The sequence below is a fragment of the Papaver somniferum genome, chromosome 4, assembly GCF_003573695.1.
Source record: "Papaver somniferum cultivar HN1 chromosome 4, ASM357369v1, whole genome shotgun sequence".
NCBI lineage: Eukaryota > Viridiplantae > Streptophyta > Magnoliopsida > Ranunculales > Papaveraceae > Papaver > Papaver somniferum.
The window spans coordinates 63,967,214-63,984,432 of NC_039361.1; the positions used below are offsets into that span (position 1 = coordinate 63,967,214).

At 37.8% G+C, this 17,219-nt stretch overlaps 2 protein-coding genes across 3 annotated transcripts; one reads left to right on the plus strand and one right to left on the minus strand.

Annotated features, from left to right (window-relative positions):
• The first annotated feature begins 767 nt into the window (after positions 1-767).
• LOC113275718 (protein PHYLLO, chloroplastic-like) lies at positions 768-11,950 on the plus strand. Of its 2 annotated transcripts, XM_026525263.1 has the most exons (29): positions 768-974; positions 1,070-1,312; positions 1,421-1,641; positions 1,763-1,880; positions 2,032-2,148; positions 2,264-2,356; positions 2,703-2,762; positions 2,926-2,994; positions 3,224-3,328; positions 3,486-3,680; positions 3,873-3,971; positions 4,749-4,974; positions 5,230-5,297; positions 5,500-5,727; positions 6,268-6,570; positions 6,820-6,887; positions 7,021-7,179; positions 7,488-7,613; positions 7,705-7,836; positions 7,966-8,083; positions 8,192-8,347; positions 8,461-8,730; positions 8,848-9,015; positions 9,233-9,376; positions 9,568-10,032; positions 10,216-10,515; positions 10,629-10,786; positions 10,946-11,053; positions 11,416-11,950. In XM_026525263.1, exons 1-29 carry the CDS (start codon positions 795-797, stop codon positions 11,654-11,656), a joined length of 4,938 nt encoding a protein of 1,645 aa, XP_026381048.1. In that variant the 5' UTR covers positions 768-794; the 3' UTR covers positions 11,657-11,950. The 2 variants fall into 2 exon arrangements, with proteins under 2 accessions (XP_026381048.1, XP_026381047.1); XM_026525262.1 differs by having other exon boundaries at positions 4,749-5,297.
• A 1,098-nt stretch (positions 11,951-13,048) lies between these two features.
• On the minus strand, positions 13,049-14,783 carry LOC113275719. The gene has a single exon (XM_026525264.1). The coding sequence runs from the start codon at positions 14,697-14,699 to the stop codon at positions 13,314-13,316; it is 1,386 nt and encodes a 461-aa protein (XP_026381049.1). The 5' UTR covers positions 14,700-14,783; the 3' UTR covers positions 13,049-13,313.
• Positions 14,784-17,219: the final 2,436 nt, after the last annotated feature.

Sequence of the window (17,219 nt, forward strand, 5' to 3'; positions counted from 1 at the left end):
CGGTCCGTAACTCACATAAACCCAGAAATTTGAATTTGAATTTTCACCTAAAAACCTAATTTCTGATAGAAATTAAACTTAAATCGAACAAAATAAACTAAACCATAACTGGGTTTTTCATAACATACCTCATATAAGTCATTATACTTGATTAATTTTCGAATCGCTGATTAATCGAAGACGATGAAATTTTGAGTTTTAATGGAGGTTATGGTTGATGGGAGGAGAAGAGAAGAAGAAAGAAAATAGATTTTCAATTTAGTTTTGATTTAGGTTAAAATATGAGAAGGGTAATCTAGACAATTTACAAAACCATTTAAACACCTCCTAACCAACTGGAGAGACACCATTATCACACTGCCGTCCCTCTAATAAACCATGCCGCCCCTGTAACAAGATACTTTCCTGTGACATGCATGGAAGAAGCCAGAAATAAATAAACCCATAAACCCGTGGATAAGGCTGAGCCGGAAACATTCTGCAAGACCATAGCAATCGACTTTCAATGGATTCTTACCTATGGAAGGCTTGTTCTTACAAATATGTCACATCGCGAATATTTCACATTGAACCCACCCACCTCCTCAAGGACCATGCTCTTCACTTAATCCCTACATAAATCACGCTGCATTATTATTTATTTGTATGTCAAAATCAGACCAAATTTTGAACTTCCCTCCTATTCTATCCTCTTCTTCTATTTAAGAAAAATCTCCATTAAATAAAAAGAGAAGTACAGAAAATACAGTTAAAGAGTGTATAAAAGTACTACTGTTTGATAGAGAAAAGAGATAATGAAAGAGGTTACATTAACTACACTACAAAATCCATTCAGTACACCTCGTTACTCTGCCATACTCCAAACTAAAAGAAAAACATATCTTCCCACTTCAATTCTCCTTCCATTTCTCAATAATCAATCTCTCCCGACTAATTCTCAGCTTCTCCTCTACCACAGAAACCCTAATTTCAAGGTTTTATAATCTTCTCTTTATCTCTTCATTTTTATGTTCATTATGTTATACTGATTTTATTTCATTTTTTTTTTTTGGTTTCGTTTATTGATTAGTTTGTTGCAAGAGTGATTTCCGGTAAGGGAGTGGAGACTGGTTTGTATTCTTCATCAATGGAAGCTGGTGGTGATGATGATGATGAAGAGGAAGAGGATTCTGAATTACCAGTAGAGCTTAGTTATACAAGAACATTACCTCCAGCTTTGACATTTGAACATGGAATTAAGAAGATTAAAGTTGAAATCGATAAATTGAAATTGAACTCACCTACTTCTAGAAGCGGCATTTTGCGGTTTCAGGTATATTCATTTTTAATCAGCTCAGTAGGTTGTGGTTGTTTCTGAGTCTTCATCTATTACATGGAACGTTTTTTGAGTCACGGCGGTTATGTTTCCTAATGAGTGTAGGTTGCAGTCCCACCAAGCACAAAGGCTTGCAATTGGTTGTGCAATCAACCTCAGACACCAGAAGTGTTTCCACAGTTTTATCTTTCTAAGATGGATGTGGATAAAGAAGGTGTTGACTTGCATTTACCTAATGGATTGCTTGGAGTTTCCGGAGTCGGTGCTGCTGCTCAATTTACGTGTAAAACAACTGATGCCTCCAAAGAACGAAGTTCGATAAAAAGGTAATGACTTCCTTTGCCTGAAATGCCATAGTGTTGCGGCCGTATGGATAGTTGGACTTAAGGTCTATGTGTTATGTGACGTAACTAAAGCTTTGAAGAATCTTGCTCCATTCTGCTGCAGGTACCTTTCAGTTGCTTCACCCTTGATTAAAGCTTATGGATTCGTTGGCATACATTTCGACACAGAATCATATAAAATGAGGCGTGAGAATGGTTCGTCTTATTATTTCATCCCTCAGGTGAAATTACTTTTTCTCATTCTTTTGAGAATTAATTTGGAACACATTCTTTTCCAACTTACAGACTATATCATTGTTATGTAAAAGTTGACAATGCCTTAGTTATATAGTTTTGGTTCATCTTTTGTTTTTCTTCTGTCTGGTATCACAGCTTGAGCTGGATGAATATGGCAGTACTTCACTCTTAGCAGCAACACTGGCCTGGGATTATTCTTCACCTCGTTCCTTCAACGAAGCCATGAGGTCTTTGGAGCTATCTCTTGACCAGGTAGCATGTGGTCGCTATCTTCAACCAACTCTACACTGTATATGTTTAAATGCTTTGTGAATCGAAAATTTGTTCGAGTATAATCTTGATTATGTTTGTTGTAATTTCATTTCAGGTGGTCAGTGGTTTATCAATTTCAGATGAGAACTGCCAGAACAAGTTTGTTAGCTCTGATCTCACTCAGGCTAATCTGGTGGATGACAAAATGGTATTCCTTGAATCACTCTTATTTTTGTTTTTAGCTGTCCTTGCTATCTTCAGAACTTTTAAGTAATTCTGCAGGACTGCAATAAGAGTATGGCTGTTTGTTTTCTTAGTATGTCATATTTTATCACCAGTGACGTGTAAGTTGTTTCTCATGCATATGCTCTTTATCGATTGATTTCGTTCTATGCTAGCAGGCATTAAAAAAATAAGCTGATTCTTTTCAATTAAAAGAAGTAGCCAAGAACTTCCATTGCGATGTTGTTGATTAATAGGTTAGGTTGTACTCTATATAATTGCTTATTCTGAAGCACTTGAATGGCCCAATTTGACAGCTTTCTTATTTGCAGGTACGTGTAAATGTTAATTCGCTAGTTGAAGAGGTTACTGCTGCTAACCGTTTGCAACTGGTATTACCTTTATCCTGGTACTAGATAGTCCTTCAATATCTACTTCTACATATGTTTTGCAGAAAGCATTAACTGTTTTCTGGAACTAGTAAGACAAGTTTGTCTGGAAGCCACAGTAGATGAAAATAGTGACCCAACTGATTTATTGTTACCGTTCTTGCAGGAAAGGGCTCAAAGTTCTTCTCAGTTTTATTTCAGGCTCTCACCAACCATCGAATTTACTGGTAACATGGTACCTATCCATTACTTGACTAGTTAACTTGTTTGAATTGTCAACGGTAACCCAGTTATGATTAGTTGCTGTTCCTTTTTCTTCTCTCGTCTCACATCTCACATATGATTTGCATGGTCTAGCTTTTCGGTTTTGTTGACGTGCACGTATTGTAAAAGAGTTCACTTATCCTATTGGAGTATTAAAGTGTCTAATTAGCAAAGAACTTCTCTCATATGTGTATCTTCAGTTGGATCGTCCTGGTGAAAGGAGTTACTCATTGCAAAAGTCTGCCAACATCAATGCTGTGTGGGCAACACTTATTATTGAGGAATGCTGTAGACTTGGTTTGACGGTAAGTTTTATGTATTGACAACCGACGTATATACCAGCTATATTATCTCCTTTTACATGTTTACATCTTGTACACCTCAACCATAGTAAGTGGAACAAGTACTCAATGCTTTAGCCTTTCAGTTCTCCTTTACGTTCTAATTTTCTCTCTATTTTAGTATTTTTGCATTGCTCCAGGATCAAGATCGTCTCCACTTGCAGTTGCTGCATCTACTCACCCCCTCACAACTTGTATTTCATGCTATGATGAACGCTCACTTGCTTTTCATGCTCTTGGCTATGCAAAAGGGTCTACCAAACCAGCAGTAGTAATAACGTCATCAGGCACTGCAGTCTCCAATCTTTTTCCAGCAGTGAGATTCTTTGTTATCTTTTCTTTTAATTGAGTTAATTATTTATGTTTATTCTGTGTATCACTCTCATCCATATTCAAGGTAAATTACACTAGCTGTTCCATATGACTATCCATGAATGATCTGAGTCATGTGCATCCTATGTATATATCATCTCTGTAAAAATAAATCATGATAACCTATTATATGCAGGTTGTGGAGGCTAGTCAAAATTTTGTGCCACTTTTATTGCTCACAGCAGATCGTCCTCCAGAGCTGCTGGATGCTGGAGCAAACCAAGCCATCAATCAGGTTACTATTTCCGTCACACACCTGTGTATGTTATGCAGCTTGTGTTGAATTGAAATACTTCGTCTCGCTCTTAGTTGGGGCTCTGATGCCTTGATGTCTCGTAAGATGCTAAGAAAGCTCACCTAAATGTCTCTATGTGTAGTTTATGGGTTAGAGTTTTTTTTCTAAAATCAAATCTTGCTGGTGTGTCCAACTGCTGATAAAATTGTAGAGGTATCGAACTTTAGCCTCCTAAGATTCTTGAACCATACTGTCCAATACCAGTATAACTAGAAGATTGATTTAGGATCTTGTGATAGAATACAACTCGAAATTTTCGCATAAACATTGTTGATCCCTTGTGGAAAGACACTGATGGTATATTCATAGTGGATAAGGGTTTTCCTGTTACAGTTTTGTGGGATGTGAACCATGTCAACCAACTACTCGAGGCATCATGAGATGCATTCAAAGTAGTCCATGAATGGTTCGCCTATATGACATGAGAATCTCTGGGAAAACACTAGTACTGCAATGTGGTGCATTGTCCTCTAGAAAGTGAGGTGTAGCGCTATTGAGGCATAATTAAGCCATTTCATGGAGGAAAAAGTTCGAAACATTCTAACTTGGTAAGAACAGATAGCCAATAGTGCTCCGGATGGTGGATGCTTTTAGATGTCAATTGTCCATATAGAAAGCCCATCAGCATTTCCGATTCAGGTTGCAATTTGTCTGGTATTACATCTTCAATTCAAAAGTTTTATTTGACTACTTAAGCTTTAACTATTTGAATTTCAGGTCAACCATTTCGGTTCATTTGTGAGATATTTCTTCAACCTACCTCCTCCAACTGATGATATTCCTGCACGAATGGTTCTTACAACTCTTGACTCTGCTGTTCACTGGGCAACCCATGCACCATATGGTCCTGTTCATATTAACTGTGCTTTCAGAGAGCCATTAGAAAATACTCCAAAACAATGGAGGTTGAGCTGCTTGCAAGGATTAGACCTTTGGAAATCAAGTACTGAACCATTCACTAAATACATAGAGATGCATCATTCATGTATACAAATGGATGAGGTTGTAAACTTGATTCAATGCGCTAACAAAGGGCTGCTCATAATAGGGGCCCTTCAAACAGAGAATGAGATGTGGGAAGCTCTTCTCTTGGCTAAACACCTCTCCTGGCCTATCGTAGCTGACATCTTGTCGGGTCTACGATTTAGAAAAGTTTTGACTTCATTTCCTGAAATTGATGAAAAGCTACTTTTTATAGATCATCTTGATCATGCTCTTCTCTCAGATTCAGTCAGAAGCTGGGCACATGCAGATATGATAATTCAGGTATGCCTTTGCTGTCTGTCACTTTATATTGATGATGGTGTTCTCCTAAACAAAACCTTGTCAGGATGGAAAATATATCCCAGTGTTTTATGTAAAGCATGACTGCTCAGTTTGAACTAAGTTCATTGAAAACATTTTCTCAGAAACGAATGCGCCTATGATTTCATATTGTGCACTCAATTCGTGTTTTGCATTTCAACAGATTGGTAGCAGGATAACGAGCAAATGCATAAGTAAGATGATAGAGGTCTGTGCTCCATGTCCATACATTGTGGTTGACAAGCATCCTTTTCGTCACGATCCTTCTCATATTGTAACTCATAGGATTCAAAGTTCGATAAGTGCATTTGCTGATTGTTTACTGAATGTTGACATTCCAAGGATGATGACCAGCAAATGGAGGGATTGTCTGCAAGCTTTGAATACAATGGTAACTGTTTCTCATATGATTACTTCCTTCTTAGTTATATCTTATCCATATTAAACATCATATATCTTTTGTTTCATTCCAACATACAAGCCTCATTGTGACCTGAAGAACTGTGGTTCCATGGATTTGTGTAGAACAGTTATAGCATAATTAAAAGCTTGGACTGTTAAGTTCACCCGGTAGGAGATATTATCCATCTTGCTTTTGTTCAATGTCATTTTACTTCCAACTATCGGTTTTGCAACCATTCGGAGAATTAGAAAAAACTCGGACATTTCATGCAGTATAGTCTTGCAGATCTGTTATCATTTTTGACCTTGTGGAATTTGAACTGACCATTCAAAATCAGTCCATGAGGTAATTTGTGTCCAACTGGGTAGAGTTTTCCTTTAATGATCATCCTAGGGTTCTTTCTAAATGTAGTGATCGGTCTTGTAATATTTATTCAATACTTGTAACTTTTAAGGTGTACCGTTGTTTGTTTTCGCTGACTGAGAAAAAATTGATACGATTGGCATTGATAATTAGCTGTGTTTCTAGGTTGCTCGGGAAATTGAATTCCAAATACGTTCTGAATGCTCACTGACTGAACCTCATGTTGCACGCATAATTTCGGAAGCACTTCCAAGTGATGCTGCATTGTTTATCGGGAACAGCATGGTAGTTCGTGATGCAGAGATGTATGGGTGTGGTTGGACGAAACCTGCAATTGATGTTGAAACTGTTAGGTCAGATTGGGAGTTACCATGCCTCGGGATACAAGTGGCTGGGAATAGGGGAGCAAGTGGTATTGATGGATTACTTAGTACAGCTGTTGGTTTTGCAGCGGGATGCAATAAGCGAGTAAGTAATTCAGTTTTAAGGTTTGCTTAGTTGTATATCGATCTATTTGGCCAAACCAGACTGCTCAGGATATATGAAATCATAGCTATGACATAGCTTCCTTCCTATCAAGTTTTCATTCATCATGAATCTGGTCCTGAATTTCTTTCTGCATTACTAGTATAACCAAGCAACACAATTCTGTCATAACACACAAAGTTCAACTTGAGAAAACCCTAATGAAGCTACTGTTTTCATGACTATGTTCAGGTGTTTTGCGTTGTTGGGGACATTTCTTTCCTTTATGATACAAATGGATTGGCAATTTTGAATCATAAGTAAGAATCCTCCCCACCATTTGCTAAAGTGGCATCACCTTCCCCTTCTCAAGTGATAGATATCCTTCAATACATAGTCATGATTTTATAAATTATTCAAATTGCAGATGTTGATGGACTACTGTTTATGCAGGTCAAGGAGAAAACCTATGACGATTGTTGTGACAAACAATCATGGCGGAGCAATTTTCAGTCTTCTTCCGATTGCAAATGTAACTGAACCAAGTGTACTAAACCAGTTCTTCTACACCTCCCATAACACGTCCATTGGCAAGCTGTGTGAAGCTCATAGGTAATACAACCAAAACTTATCACTCGCCTGTGATACTATGCCCCCTTATAAAACCAGCCACTTTGCCATGTAATTGAAAAAAATTTAAATGGGATGATCACTCTTCCTAGTAACATTGATCTTTACTTAGGCTGTTGGCTTTTTCAAATTTCTTTCAGTTGTTGGAGAAAGGGTAGCATCTTGATGACACCTATTAGGATGTGATGTCACATGTTAAGAACTTGATATCATTCTTTTCCTTTTTGTAAGGATGTATGCAAGTTAATTTTCAAGTCCTTTTAATTGTCCCTGAAACTGTGGAAGTGTAGCGTGAGGCATTTACAAGTGCGAACAAAAATGGAACTCCGAGAAGCTTTAATGATAGCAGAGCAGGAACAGACCGACTGCTTAATAGAAGTTGAAAGCAACATCGAAGACAATGCTAAGTTTCACAGGTTTCACTATCCCTTGCTCTGCATGTGATATTCTAACTAGTAGGCCTAGTTTTTTGTTTGCTATAATACCAAATTTTGTTTTGCTTTGCAGAACCTTGAGTGAATATGCTTGTCAAGTAGCAGATCATACCTTCCATAACCTATCAAGACTTTCATCTTTGGATCATATATCGAGTGGGTTCTTCCTTTGTAGGATCCACCAAATGGATTATTCATTGTATAGGCAAGTTTTCTTTATGCACCGCTAAGTTGTTGGAAAGAGAAAATGTTCAAAATATGAAGGCAATTAAAATGTCCATGGTCTACATGTGTCCGATCTGTAATACTTATTCAGAGATATGATTTGTTCCAGGATTCAACTCTCTGCTCCACCTACTTCTACTCCACTCAGCGATAAGGCCTCTGTATTTCATAGAGAAGGGTTCCTTATATCTTTGTATCTTGATGATGGAACTGCAGGTTTTGGTGAGGTAACTCCATGGCCTTCTTCCTAAAGCTAACATAATTACTTTCAGTGTTTCTCTAATCAATTCTAATGTAATTATTCTTTTTAACTTAAGTTATTATTCCTTCAACAGATTGCCCCTCTTGAGATCCACAAGGAAAGTATGTTAGATGTGGAGGAGCAACTACGGTTTCTTCTACACACGATCAAAGGAGTTAAGATTAGTTATCTCCTTCCTTTGCTCAACGGGTCATTCTCTTCCTGGATTTGGGAACAATTTGGTATTCCGGTATGTCTATCTGGTATACGTAAAATCAGAAGTACAATAATATATGCTGTTTTGATGCATACATTCTTGATGAAACTCATATTCAAATTTTTTCTTTTAATAACGCTTCTTAGCCAACCTCAATATCACCAAGTGTTAGATGTGGTTTGGAGATGGCAATCCTCAATGCAATAGCAGCAAGAGAAGGTTGTAGTTTTTCAGACTTGCTGCTCAGTCATGAATCTGCAACTCCCAAGTCAAAATTACTTGAAACAGAAACCACGGTTAATAGGATGCCAAGAATACATATATGTGCCCTTCTAGATTCTAATGGGACGCCTGAGGAGGTGGCTCATATTGCCGGGAAACTAGTTGAAGAAGGGTTTACCGCTATAAAGCTGAAGGTAAATAGGTGATTTCGTGTATGAGTATCATTTTTTTCTTCTATCGCAGTTAAGTGCTTGTATCCACTTTAACACCGTAACATGGACGATTCAATGAGCAAATATTTTTCACTACAGGTTGCACGCAGAGGAAATCCCTTGGAGGATGGTGCTGTTATCCAAGAAGTGAGGAAAAGGGTTGGGGACCAGATCAAACTACGTGTAGATGCTAACCGAAAATGGACGTATGAAGAAGCGTGTCAGTTTGCAGCTACTGTGAAGTTTTGTGACCTGCAGTATATTGAGGTACGATGAGCTGATTTTGGCTTTCTAAGAAAAATACTTTAATGAAAAAGGTGTTTCCGGTTACACTAAATGACTTGTTCCATATACAATGCAGTTTTTCATTCTTTAGTTGTTATAATCCACTACTTAGACTGGTATAATATTGGGTACTGTAGAATGCAGTTTTCATTCTACAGTTTGTAAGTTGCTAACTGAATCCATTAATTCCTACATGCAGGAACCTGTGCAACTGGAAGATGATATTATCAAATTTTGTGAAGAAAGTAGTTTGCCTGTAGCGATAGATGAATCTGTTGACAACATCCAAGGAGATCTTCTCACTGGGCTTGAAAAATTCACACACAGAGGAATAGTTGCTGTAGTAAGTATAGTGACATTTTAAATGAATTGTATGTAACTTGGAAACGGGAAGCTCTGGGAAAAGAAAACTCCTTAGTATTCAGCTTATAAAAATCCTCTCAAAATACATGAATCATAAATATATATGCATTGTAAAGGTTTCCACTTGATTTTCATCAGCATGATCTAATTTGTGGTTAATGGTCTTGTCAGGTTATTAAACCAAGTGTCGTTGGTGGATTTGAATATGCAGCATTGATTGCTAAGTGGGCTCAGCAGCAGAATAAGATGGCTGTTGTCAGTGCTGCATTTGAGAGCAGCCTCAGTTTATCTACATATGCTCAGTTTTCACATTATCTTGAAGTCCAAAATATGGAAATATGCAGAGTGAAGAAGAATAAGGAACTACATGAACCTATAGCCCATGGCCTTGGAACATATAAATGGCTCAAGGAAGATGTTACCAGTGAACCGCTAAAGATTCTTGGTCGTCCTTATAGTGACACAGTAGCTGCATCACTGAAAGATTCTGCAATTGCACTCCAAAAGTTCAAAATCGATCCTAAAATCGTTCAGCGTAGTTATAGTAGGGAGCAAGTTAAAACATATGAACTAAAGGTGGATCACGAGAATTACAGTTGTTCTTTCAAAGTTCATGAGACTGGAATAGAAACAAATGTGAGTATTCTCTGAAAACCTGGAAAAGGGGCATTCTGTTGATTTTCACACAGTTGGAAAAGAGGAGAAGTTCTCCTAATTTTCAGAGCAAATTTTGTGTGTCATCATGTAAATACGGAACTGGATCCCATGCTTCCTTTCCTTCTTAAAACTACTAACTACAAATGGTTATGGCTATTGCAGAACAATGTACTTGTCTTTCTGCATGGATTTCTAGGAACTAGTGGAGACTGGATTTCCATTATGAAACCATTTTCATCAACTGCAAGATGCATTTCAATCGACTTACCAGGCCACGGGGGATCAAAGGTTCATAATCACGGCAACAATAAGGCAAATCAAGACTCACTCATATCAACTGAAGTAATTTCAAATCTATTGTCCAAGCTAATTCACAAGTTGACCAATACTAGAGTGGTTATTATCGGATATTCAATGGGAGCAAGGATTGCATTACAAATGGCGCTGAGATGCAATAATCAGGTATTTGGTGGATATCCATTAGGACCATAACACAGACACAATAAATAATATATAATTTTTTCTTTACTGAACTTGACTCAGCTACTAACTTTTATATAAATGTTGTCATGAAGATCAATGGAGCTGTTATAATATCGGGAAGTCCTGGAATAAAGGATGATGAAAGAAGGCGAAGCAGAAGGGCTCAGGATGATGCAAAGGCCCGATTCCTCACAGAACATGGTTTGCAGTTCTTCTTGGAAACCTGGTACACTGGGGCGTTGTGGAAGAGGTAATTGTCCGCTTTCTTTCCCTTGTTGATTTCTTTCAAACCAATTGAATAATCTTTTTTTTAAATTCAGATGGTTTTCTCTCCTGCAAAAAGATAGACTTCGTATGCAACTGTAGTTTCTGTAGTCAAGTAGGCCTAACAATTGTTCCTGTTGAGCAGCTTAAGAGACCATCCAAACTTTAAGCAAATCATATCCAGCCGTATGCAGCATGATGATGTTCACTCTCTAGCAACATCTCTATCCGATTTAAGCACTGGGAGGCAACCGTAAGCTTGCAGACTTTTCTTTTAATTTTTTTAATTTTGTATTTTATAATTATTTTCTATATTCGGGGAAGATTCCTCAACACAAACATTAGGGTATGTAGAACTAACATGGGCGAAAGTTCGTTTTGGTGTTATCTCTCTAGACAAACAAAATGCTAGGGTGTTCACATGATCCTGCAGTCCAAACTGAACTCTCATCTTGTCAGGACTCAAACTCCCTCTTTTCTCTTTTAAATTGGTTTACTGGTTAATTCACAATCAATATTGAAATAGTTGGCCTGGGTTCGTTGTAATGATGATTTGGACTGTTAAACAGACAGTAATTTATATAACTGATCTGAATGTAATTGTTTGCACTGTAGCTCCTTGTGGGAAGAGTTAAAGCACTGCAAGAAACCGCTGTTGTTTGTTGTTGGAGAAAAGGATAAAAAGTTCAAGAAAATTGCTCAAGAGATGTGCCACGAAATTAGCCTAATTCCAGATAACAACAGCAAAGAAACTCCACAAATGGTCGAGGTTCCTGATTGTGGTCATGCTGTTCATCTCGAGAATCCCCTTCCTCTTATCAGCGCGATAAGCCAGTTTTGGAGAAAACTGGATTAGCTGAAACTGATCTCTTCTAATGGAAATGCTGCTTTCTGTAAACGCAGGATTTCCAGGTAAACAATAATTCTGCACATACACTTGAGGACCCAAAAGGTAAGCTCGACCAGATCAAAGTGCATCATAGTACACCGATTTATTACAAGCTCAGGAGGTTTATACCTCGAGTCTCACTTTGAGAATAAGCAGTTCTGTTAAGCTTCCAGGCTGCCTACCTGCTGTTTGTTATGCTCATCTTTTATGTAATAAATTCTTGAAAATGATCAATAAAATAAATGGAAGAGTTTCAAATCACTATAAAGTGCATTTTTCAGGCTTAGGTGTGCCTTGAAAGACAGAATGCCTCAACTGCCTTTTAATAAGTCAGTTCATAACTTTGTGGGTAGAAGTAACTACTTTGAGATATTTTCCCATTTCTGTGGGCACAAGAATAACTGAATAAAATTCCACAAAGAAAAAAAATGATGAAGACCACTATGTAGCAAATTCTTCCTTGAAAAGCTAAACAGATCTGAGATTTAAGAAACCCTAAAGTTCAGATTTAAACTTAAACAATACAAAGACGAATAATAAGTTTGTCGAGAGCGGAAGTGTTAATCAGTATTTTTATTTTTATGGTAGATCGAATCATCGGCCAATCATTGAATGAACATGTTACACGTATAACAAGTTAAGCATTAACAAGTCTATAAAACAGTTGATATCTGCTGAGTGAACACGTATAGCAAGTTCGAGCATTAAAAAGTCATTAACACAGTTATACATCTACAACTCTACTTTGCTCAACACAAGAAGAAGAAGAAGCAGAAGAAGCAGAAGAGAAACAAAATCAAAGCTCCTGACTTGAAAGGTAGTGTAACGAGGTTCAGAATATGGGCGCAGGAGTTGCGGTCTTTATTACACTCACTGTATTAGCAGTCTTCGCGGTACTTGCCTTAGTGATTGTGTTATGCATAAGAAGACACTACCAGAAGGAAAAAGAGAGATCTCAAGAAATCAGCTCGCGTGCAGGCAGAAATGGAAGAATGTTTATGTCAGGAGGTGCTACTGGAAGTGGTGATGGTGCAGGTTGTGGTGCTGGTGGAGGTGGTGGCTAATAATTAATGTATTATGTAAAATTGTTTCTTCTAAGAAACAGATTCCTGTGGCGGAGGTGGTGGCTGATAGTGTATTATGTAAAAATCGTTTCCTCTTAAGAAACAGATTCCTATGGTGGTGGTAGTGGCTGTAATGTATTATGTAAAAACCGTCGTCTAAGAAACAGATTCCTAATTTGGTTGTAAACAAATTCATGCAGTTTTTTCATTTTCCCGTGTTCTTCTTTTCTACTAATAAGTATCAAAGCTCATGCGGAACAAAAAACAACAGAAGAAGATGAAGACAAGGCCTGTATATTCTTAAAATCCACATTTCATTAAAATGATATCAAGAACAAGCTAACCATGTATCTCACAGTCCCACTGATGTGCAAAAGAAAATCACGAGCAAATTATTCAACACGACAAATCCTAAAAACATTACTGTTAAATAACATATATCTTTGTTTCTTTTTCATACTCACTAAGACAACAGCAAACAATAACTACCAAAATCATCTTCAAAGATCGATAATTTGAGAGACCTGTGGAGAAAAGCTTATCTACAATGTATGCACAATCTACTGCTCGTAAAATATTTCATATCTGACCTGATCATAATCATCTCTTGAGACGCCTCGATCAACAGCTCTTCGGGTTCTCATCCGTTCATAATCAGGATCATCTGTAGGTAATTCATATCGACAAACAGGGCATGTATTACGCATACCCAACCATGGTAAAATGCAGTCTCCATGATAGAAATGAGAACAAGGCAGTTTTTTCACTTGTTCTTCCATTCCCATTTCATCCTTACATACCGCGCAAATTGCACTCTTATTCTCCACATCTTCTTGTGTTACAACAACCGACGTAAGATTTTCTATAACAGTTCTGGCAGCAGGTGGATTACCTCTAATAAAACTGTCATGTTCCGCCACTTGCCCAAAGAGAGTCTCATATTCCGCAGGGTAAATATAACCATCATGATCCCCCTCATGTTCCAGTTCCACATTTCTATCCAAATTGTTTACAGCCAAAAGCACTTCCCATTCTAATGTTCTCGTCATCGTCTCTCCTCCTCCTTCACCCACTTCCCCTGAAAGCATCTCAGTCGAAACGAGTCTCCCCACTTCAGCATCAATCATCATATTCATAACTTCTCTCTCATCAGCCCTTTCATCAACTTCTTCCCACTCAAAATCCTCATTCAATTCTCTTTGAGCTTCCTCCAAACGTAAAGAATCCCAGTGTAGTTGAAGACCTGAGTCCTCCGGGCCACAACCAAACCCATCATCATCTTCTTCTCCAGAATGAAAGCCAATCCCAAAAATTCCATCTTCAGAATCAGAATCTGACCCAATTCCTACAACTCGAAGACCACCATCTCGAAAAGTTTCAACATTTCGCACATCAGAAGACTCCCCAGTATCCCTTCTACTCACATGATAATTATCACCCACAAATTCTTCTAACATAAAACTACTATTATCATCATCATCATTCAAATCCCCAATTTCCCTATTAGAACCCAACCCTAATTCAACATAATTAGCACCCATTTCATCATTTTCATCAAAAATCCTAAACCTATTATCATCATCACCATCAATAACATGAGCTTCATCCTCTTCTTGATTACAGCGTTCGAATAAATTGAAAACTATATTTACCTCATTATCGTGTTCTAAAATAGAATCAGAACCTGAACCTTCTTCTTCTTCATCAGATCCAACGAGCTCAACACAAGTTTCTCGCTCGTCGAAGATGATTTGAGTGCGTAGAGAGTGATCAAAGGAATCGAAATTCAAAGGAGAAAAAGGATCAAATTCATCAGGATCAGGTTCATATGATGAGTAGATATCATCATCGTCATGATCACAGAAAGAATACCAGTATGGAGCAGAACCTAAGGTTTCAATTTCTTCATCTTGTGGTAGATGATGAAGATCTGCAACTTCTTCCATGAGATAATTTTGAAACCACGATGAGATAATTTTGAAACCACGAAAAATGATACCCTTTATTACTGTCGCTCTTTGCTCGTTCTGGACTTTATACCGAGATTTGCTACTATATTACCCTACCATTTTTATTTATTTATATACTCCCTCCGTCCCACTATTAAGTGACCTAGTTTAAGTTTGCACAATTTTTAAGACAAGTAAGGAGAAAAGTATTTTTAAACATTTTTTACAGTTATACCCTTATGGATAATAAATAGTGAAATTTTGAAATGGTTTATCTCTCAAACTACACCACGATGTTCGCAAACTTCGTACCATTGAATAACATTTTAAAACACCTATGTAACGAATATAAACATGACTATCAAATTATGCATATTTCTTATATATTTCTTATAATCAATTAAAGGATAATTTTAGAAATATCTCCTTGTTTAGTGAAAAAGGTCACTTAATGGTGGGACAAAATCTAAAAGTAACTAGGTCACTTATTAGTGGGACAGAGGGAGTATTATTTTTTTTACTATAAATTTCATAAAAAAAATGAACTACAATGAATTGGTTGGAAGCCCAAATTACAAGCCGGCCTGACGGGTTCCAATACCTTTCTAAATAACTAGTCGGACTCTATGAAATAAACAGTTGCCTATTTTTACATTGTAATCATGACAAGCTATACTATTCCTCGGCCTTTTAAGAAAAGTAATCATATCTTCTCCAAGTTCTCCTAAGTGGAGAAGGCTAAAGCGCAAAAACCATAACCAGTAGCTCTATACTTATCAAAATATTTAGTGCGCTTACGGGAGACAACAGAAGAAATAGCGTGTCCAGGTTGGTAGGTACGGATGCCGCCGCATGTGAAGGACGAGATGCCTGTTACATCAAAGCATGTGTCTTTCCCATTATCCCAGTTGTAAACTAGGATATCAGCTGGTCTCAGGTCAGCCCCATTGTTAGACAAGATACCTAAGGCTACCTCTTTTCTCACATGAACACCTGCTCTAAAGCAGACATCTATCAAAGTGTCTTATATAAAGTCATGACGAAACTTAAGACCTACATTGATGGCGTAATGGAGGATATGGTTCCCAAAAACATCCATCTCTTTATTGCAACTTGAGTAAAAGCTACCTTCCTCGAATAGTTGGATACCTAATCGGTAACTAAGAACTGAGCTAAACTGGCGTGGCCCAATACTTTTGTTAATCCCGCTGATAGGAATATCCATGAGATAATTTTGGGATTTTTTCATATTTTTTTTTGTATTGCCACAAGACAAAGTCGCACAATGTCATGTAAAACTTTATGTATTTCCTTCTTAGCAGATTCGAAGTAAAGGACTCCCAAGGTTCTTATAAGATGGGGGGCAGAATCGTGGATGCTGAAAGTAGAAGGTAAAGAGAAACCTGTATGTAGTTGTCGATAACAACTTGAAAGGTGGAGCTAGTGCCGGTAACTTGCGTGTTGTGAAGGATGTTGTCGTTTGGTTTGAGCCCAAGAAGCAATGAAGCAATACTGACTGGTATCGGCCATAGTGGACATACCAAGCCCACTATCTAAGGGGAGAAGACGTTATACACTATTGTAATGGAGTGAACCCAGGACCATCATCTGTGATTATTTGTAGTTGTCGAAGTAGGCCAGAACTTTTTGAACAACAACAGTGTTTGTTGTGCATATAGTGAAATATAGACGGGATGCACCAACGCATCTACGAAGGAGTAGCAATTCAGTCTGCGGGTCACGTAGTTTACGTACATAATCCATCAAATGGACCGTCTTAATTAGTAACCCTGCTCATGATTACCTGAGCACAAAACTGTGTATCCAAACAAACATGCCCACAAAGAAGTTTCACACCTCCTGAAGGTTTGCCGATATTGGAGGGAATACATTTGTTGTTGAATTGCATGAATCTGAAGTGGGCCAAAATACTTCAGTTTTGCTAATGTTGAGGTGCATCCCCCCTGTAATTTCCATTATCTTGAATGATATTGACGGCGTTAGCAACTTCTGTAGTCTCCTCTATTAACACCGCCATCTAAATACCATGCGTTGAGGTCAAGCTTACACATCTTGTCGATATGGTGTATAAGGGGATGTAAGGTCAAAGAGAAAAGTATAGGTCTTAGGGGGTCACTTTGTTGCACACCCTGAACGGAAGAGATGACAGTTTCACTACAATAAAGGCGTGCAGGTTTGGCGTAGAAAAACTCAATCCATTTTGATAAGGCATGGCGCTGCTGCCTAATTTCCTGCATCATTACAGTTATATCGCATTGTTGAAGTCCACCAACACCATGGACATATTAGCATGATGTCCTTTAGCTTCTACAAGCCTATTAATAACATGTAATGTGCCTCCCCACCTAGTGGCGGATCCACAGGGGTACACCCGGGGTCGCCTGCCCCCATAGAATTTGTGAAAATTATTTTTTATCAGTATGTTTCTCCTATAAATTGACCCCCCTAGGCCCCCTCAATATTACATTATTTTCCAGCATAATTAGATAAAATCTG

Excerpts from the sequence above, each read along its gene's own strand:
- LOC113275719 (XM_026525264.1), bottom strand. The coding sequence starts at position 14,699 with ATGGAAGAAGTTGCAGATCTTCATCATCTACCACAAGATGAAGAAATT.
- LOC113275718 (XM_026525262.1), top strand. The coding sequence starts at position 795 with ATGAAAGAGGTTACATTAACTACACTACAAAATCCATTCAGTACACCT. Across the intron at positions 8,084-8,191 it reads GAACTGCAGGTTTTGGTGAG|ATTGCCCCTCTTGAGATCCA; the intron begins GTAACTCCATGG and ends TTCCTTCAACAG. Across the intron at positions 10,516-10,628 it reads CGCTGAGATGCAATAATCAG|ATCAATGGAGCTGTTATAAT; the intron begins GTATTTGGTGGA and ends GTTGTCATGAAG.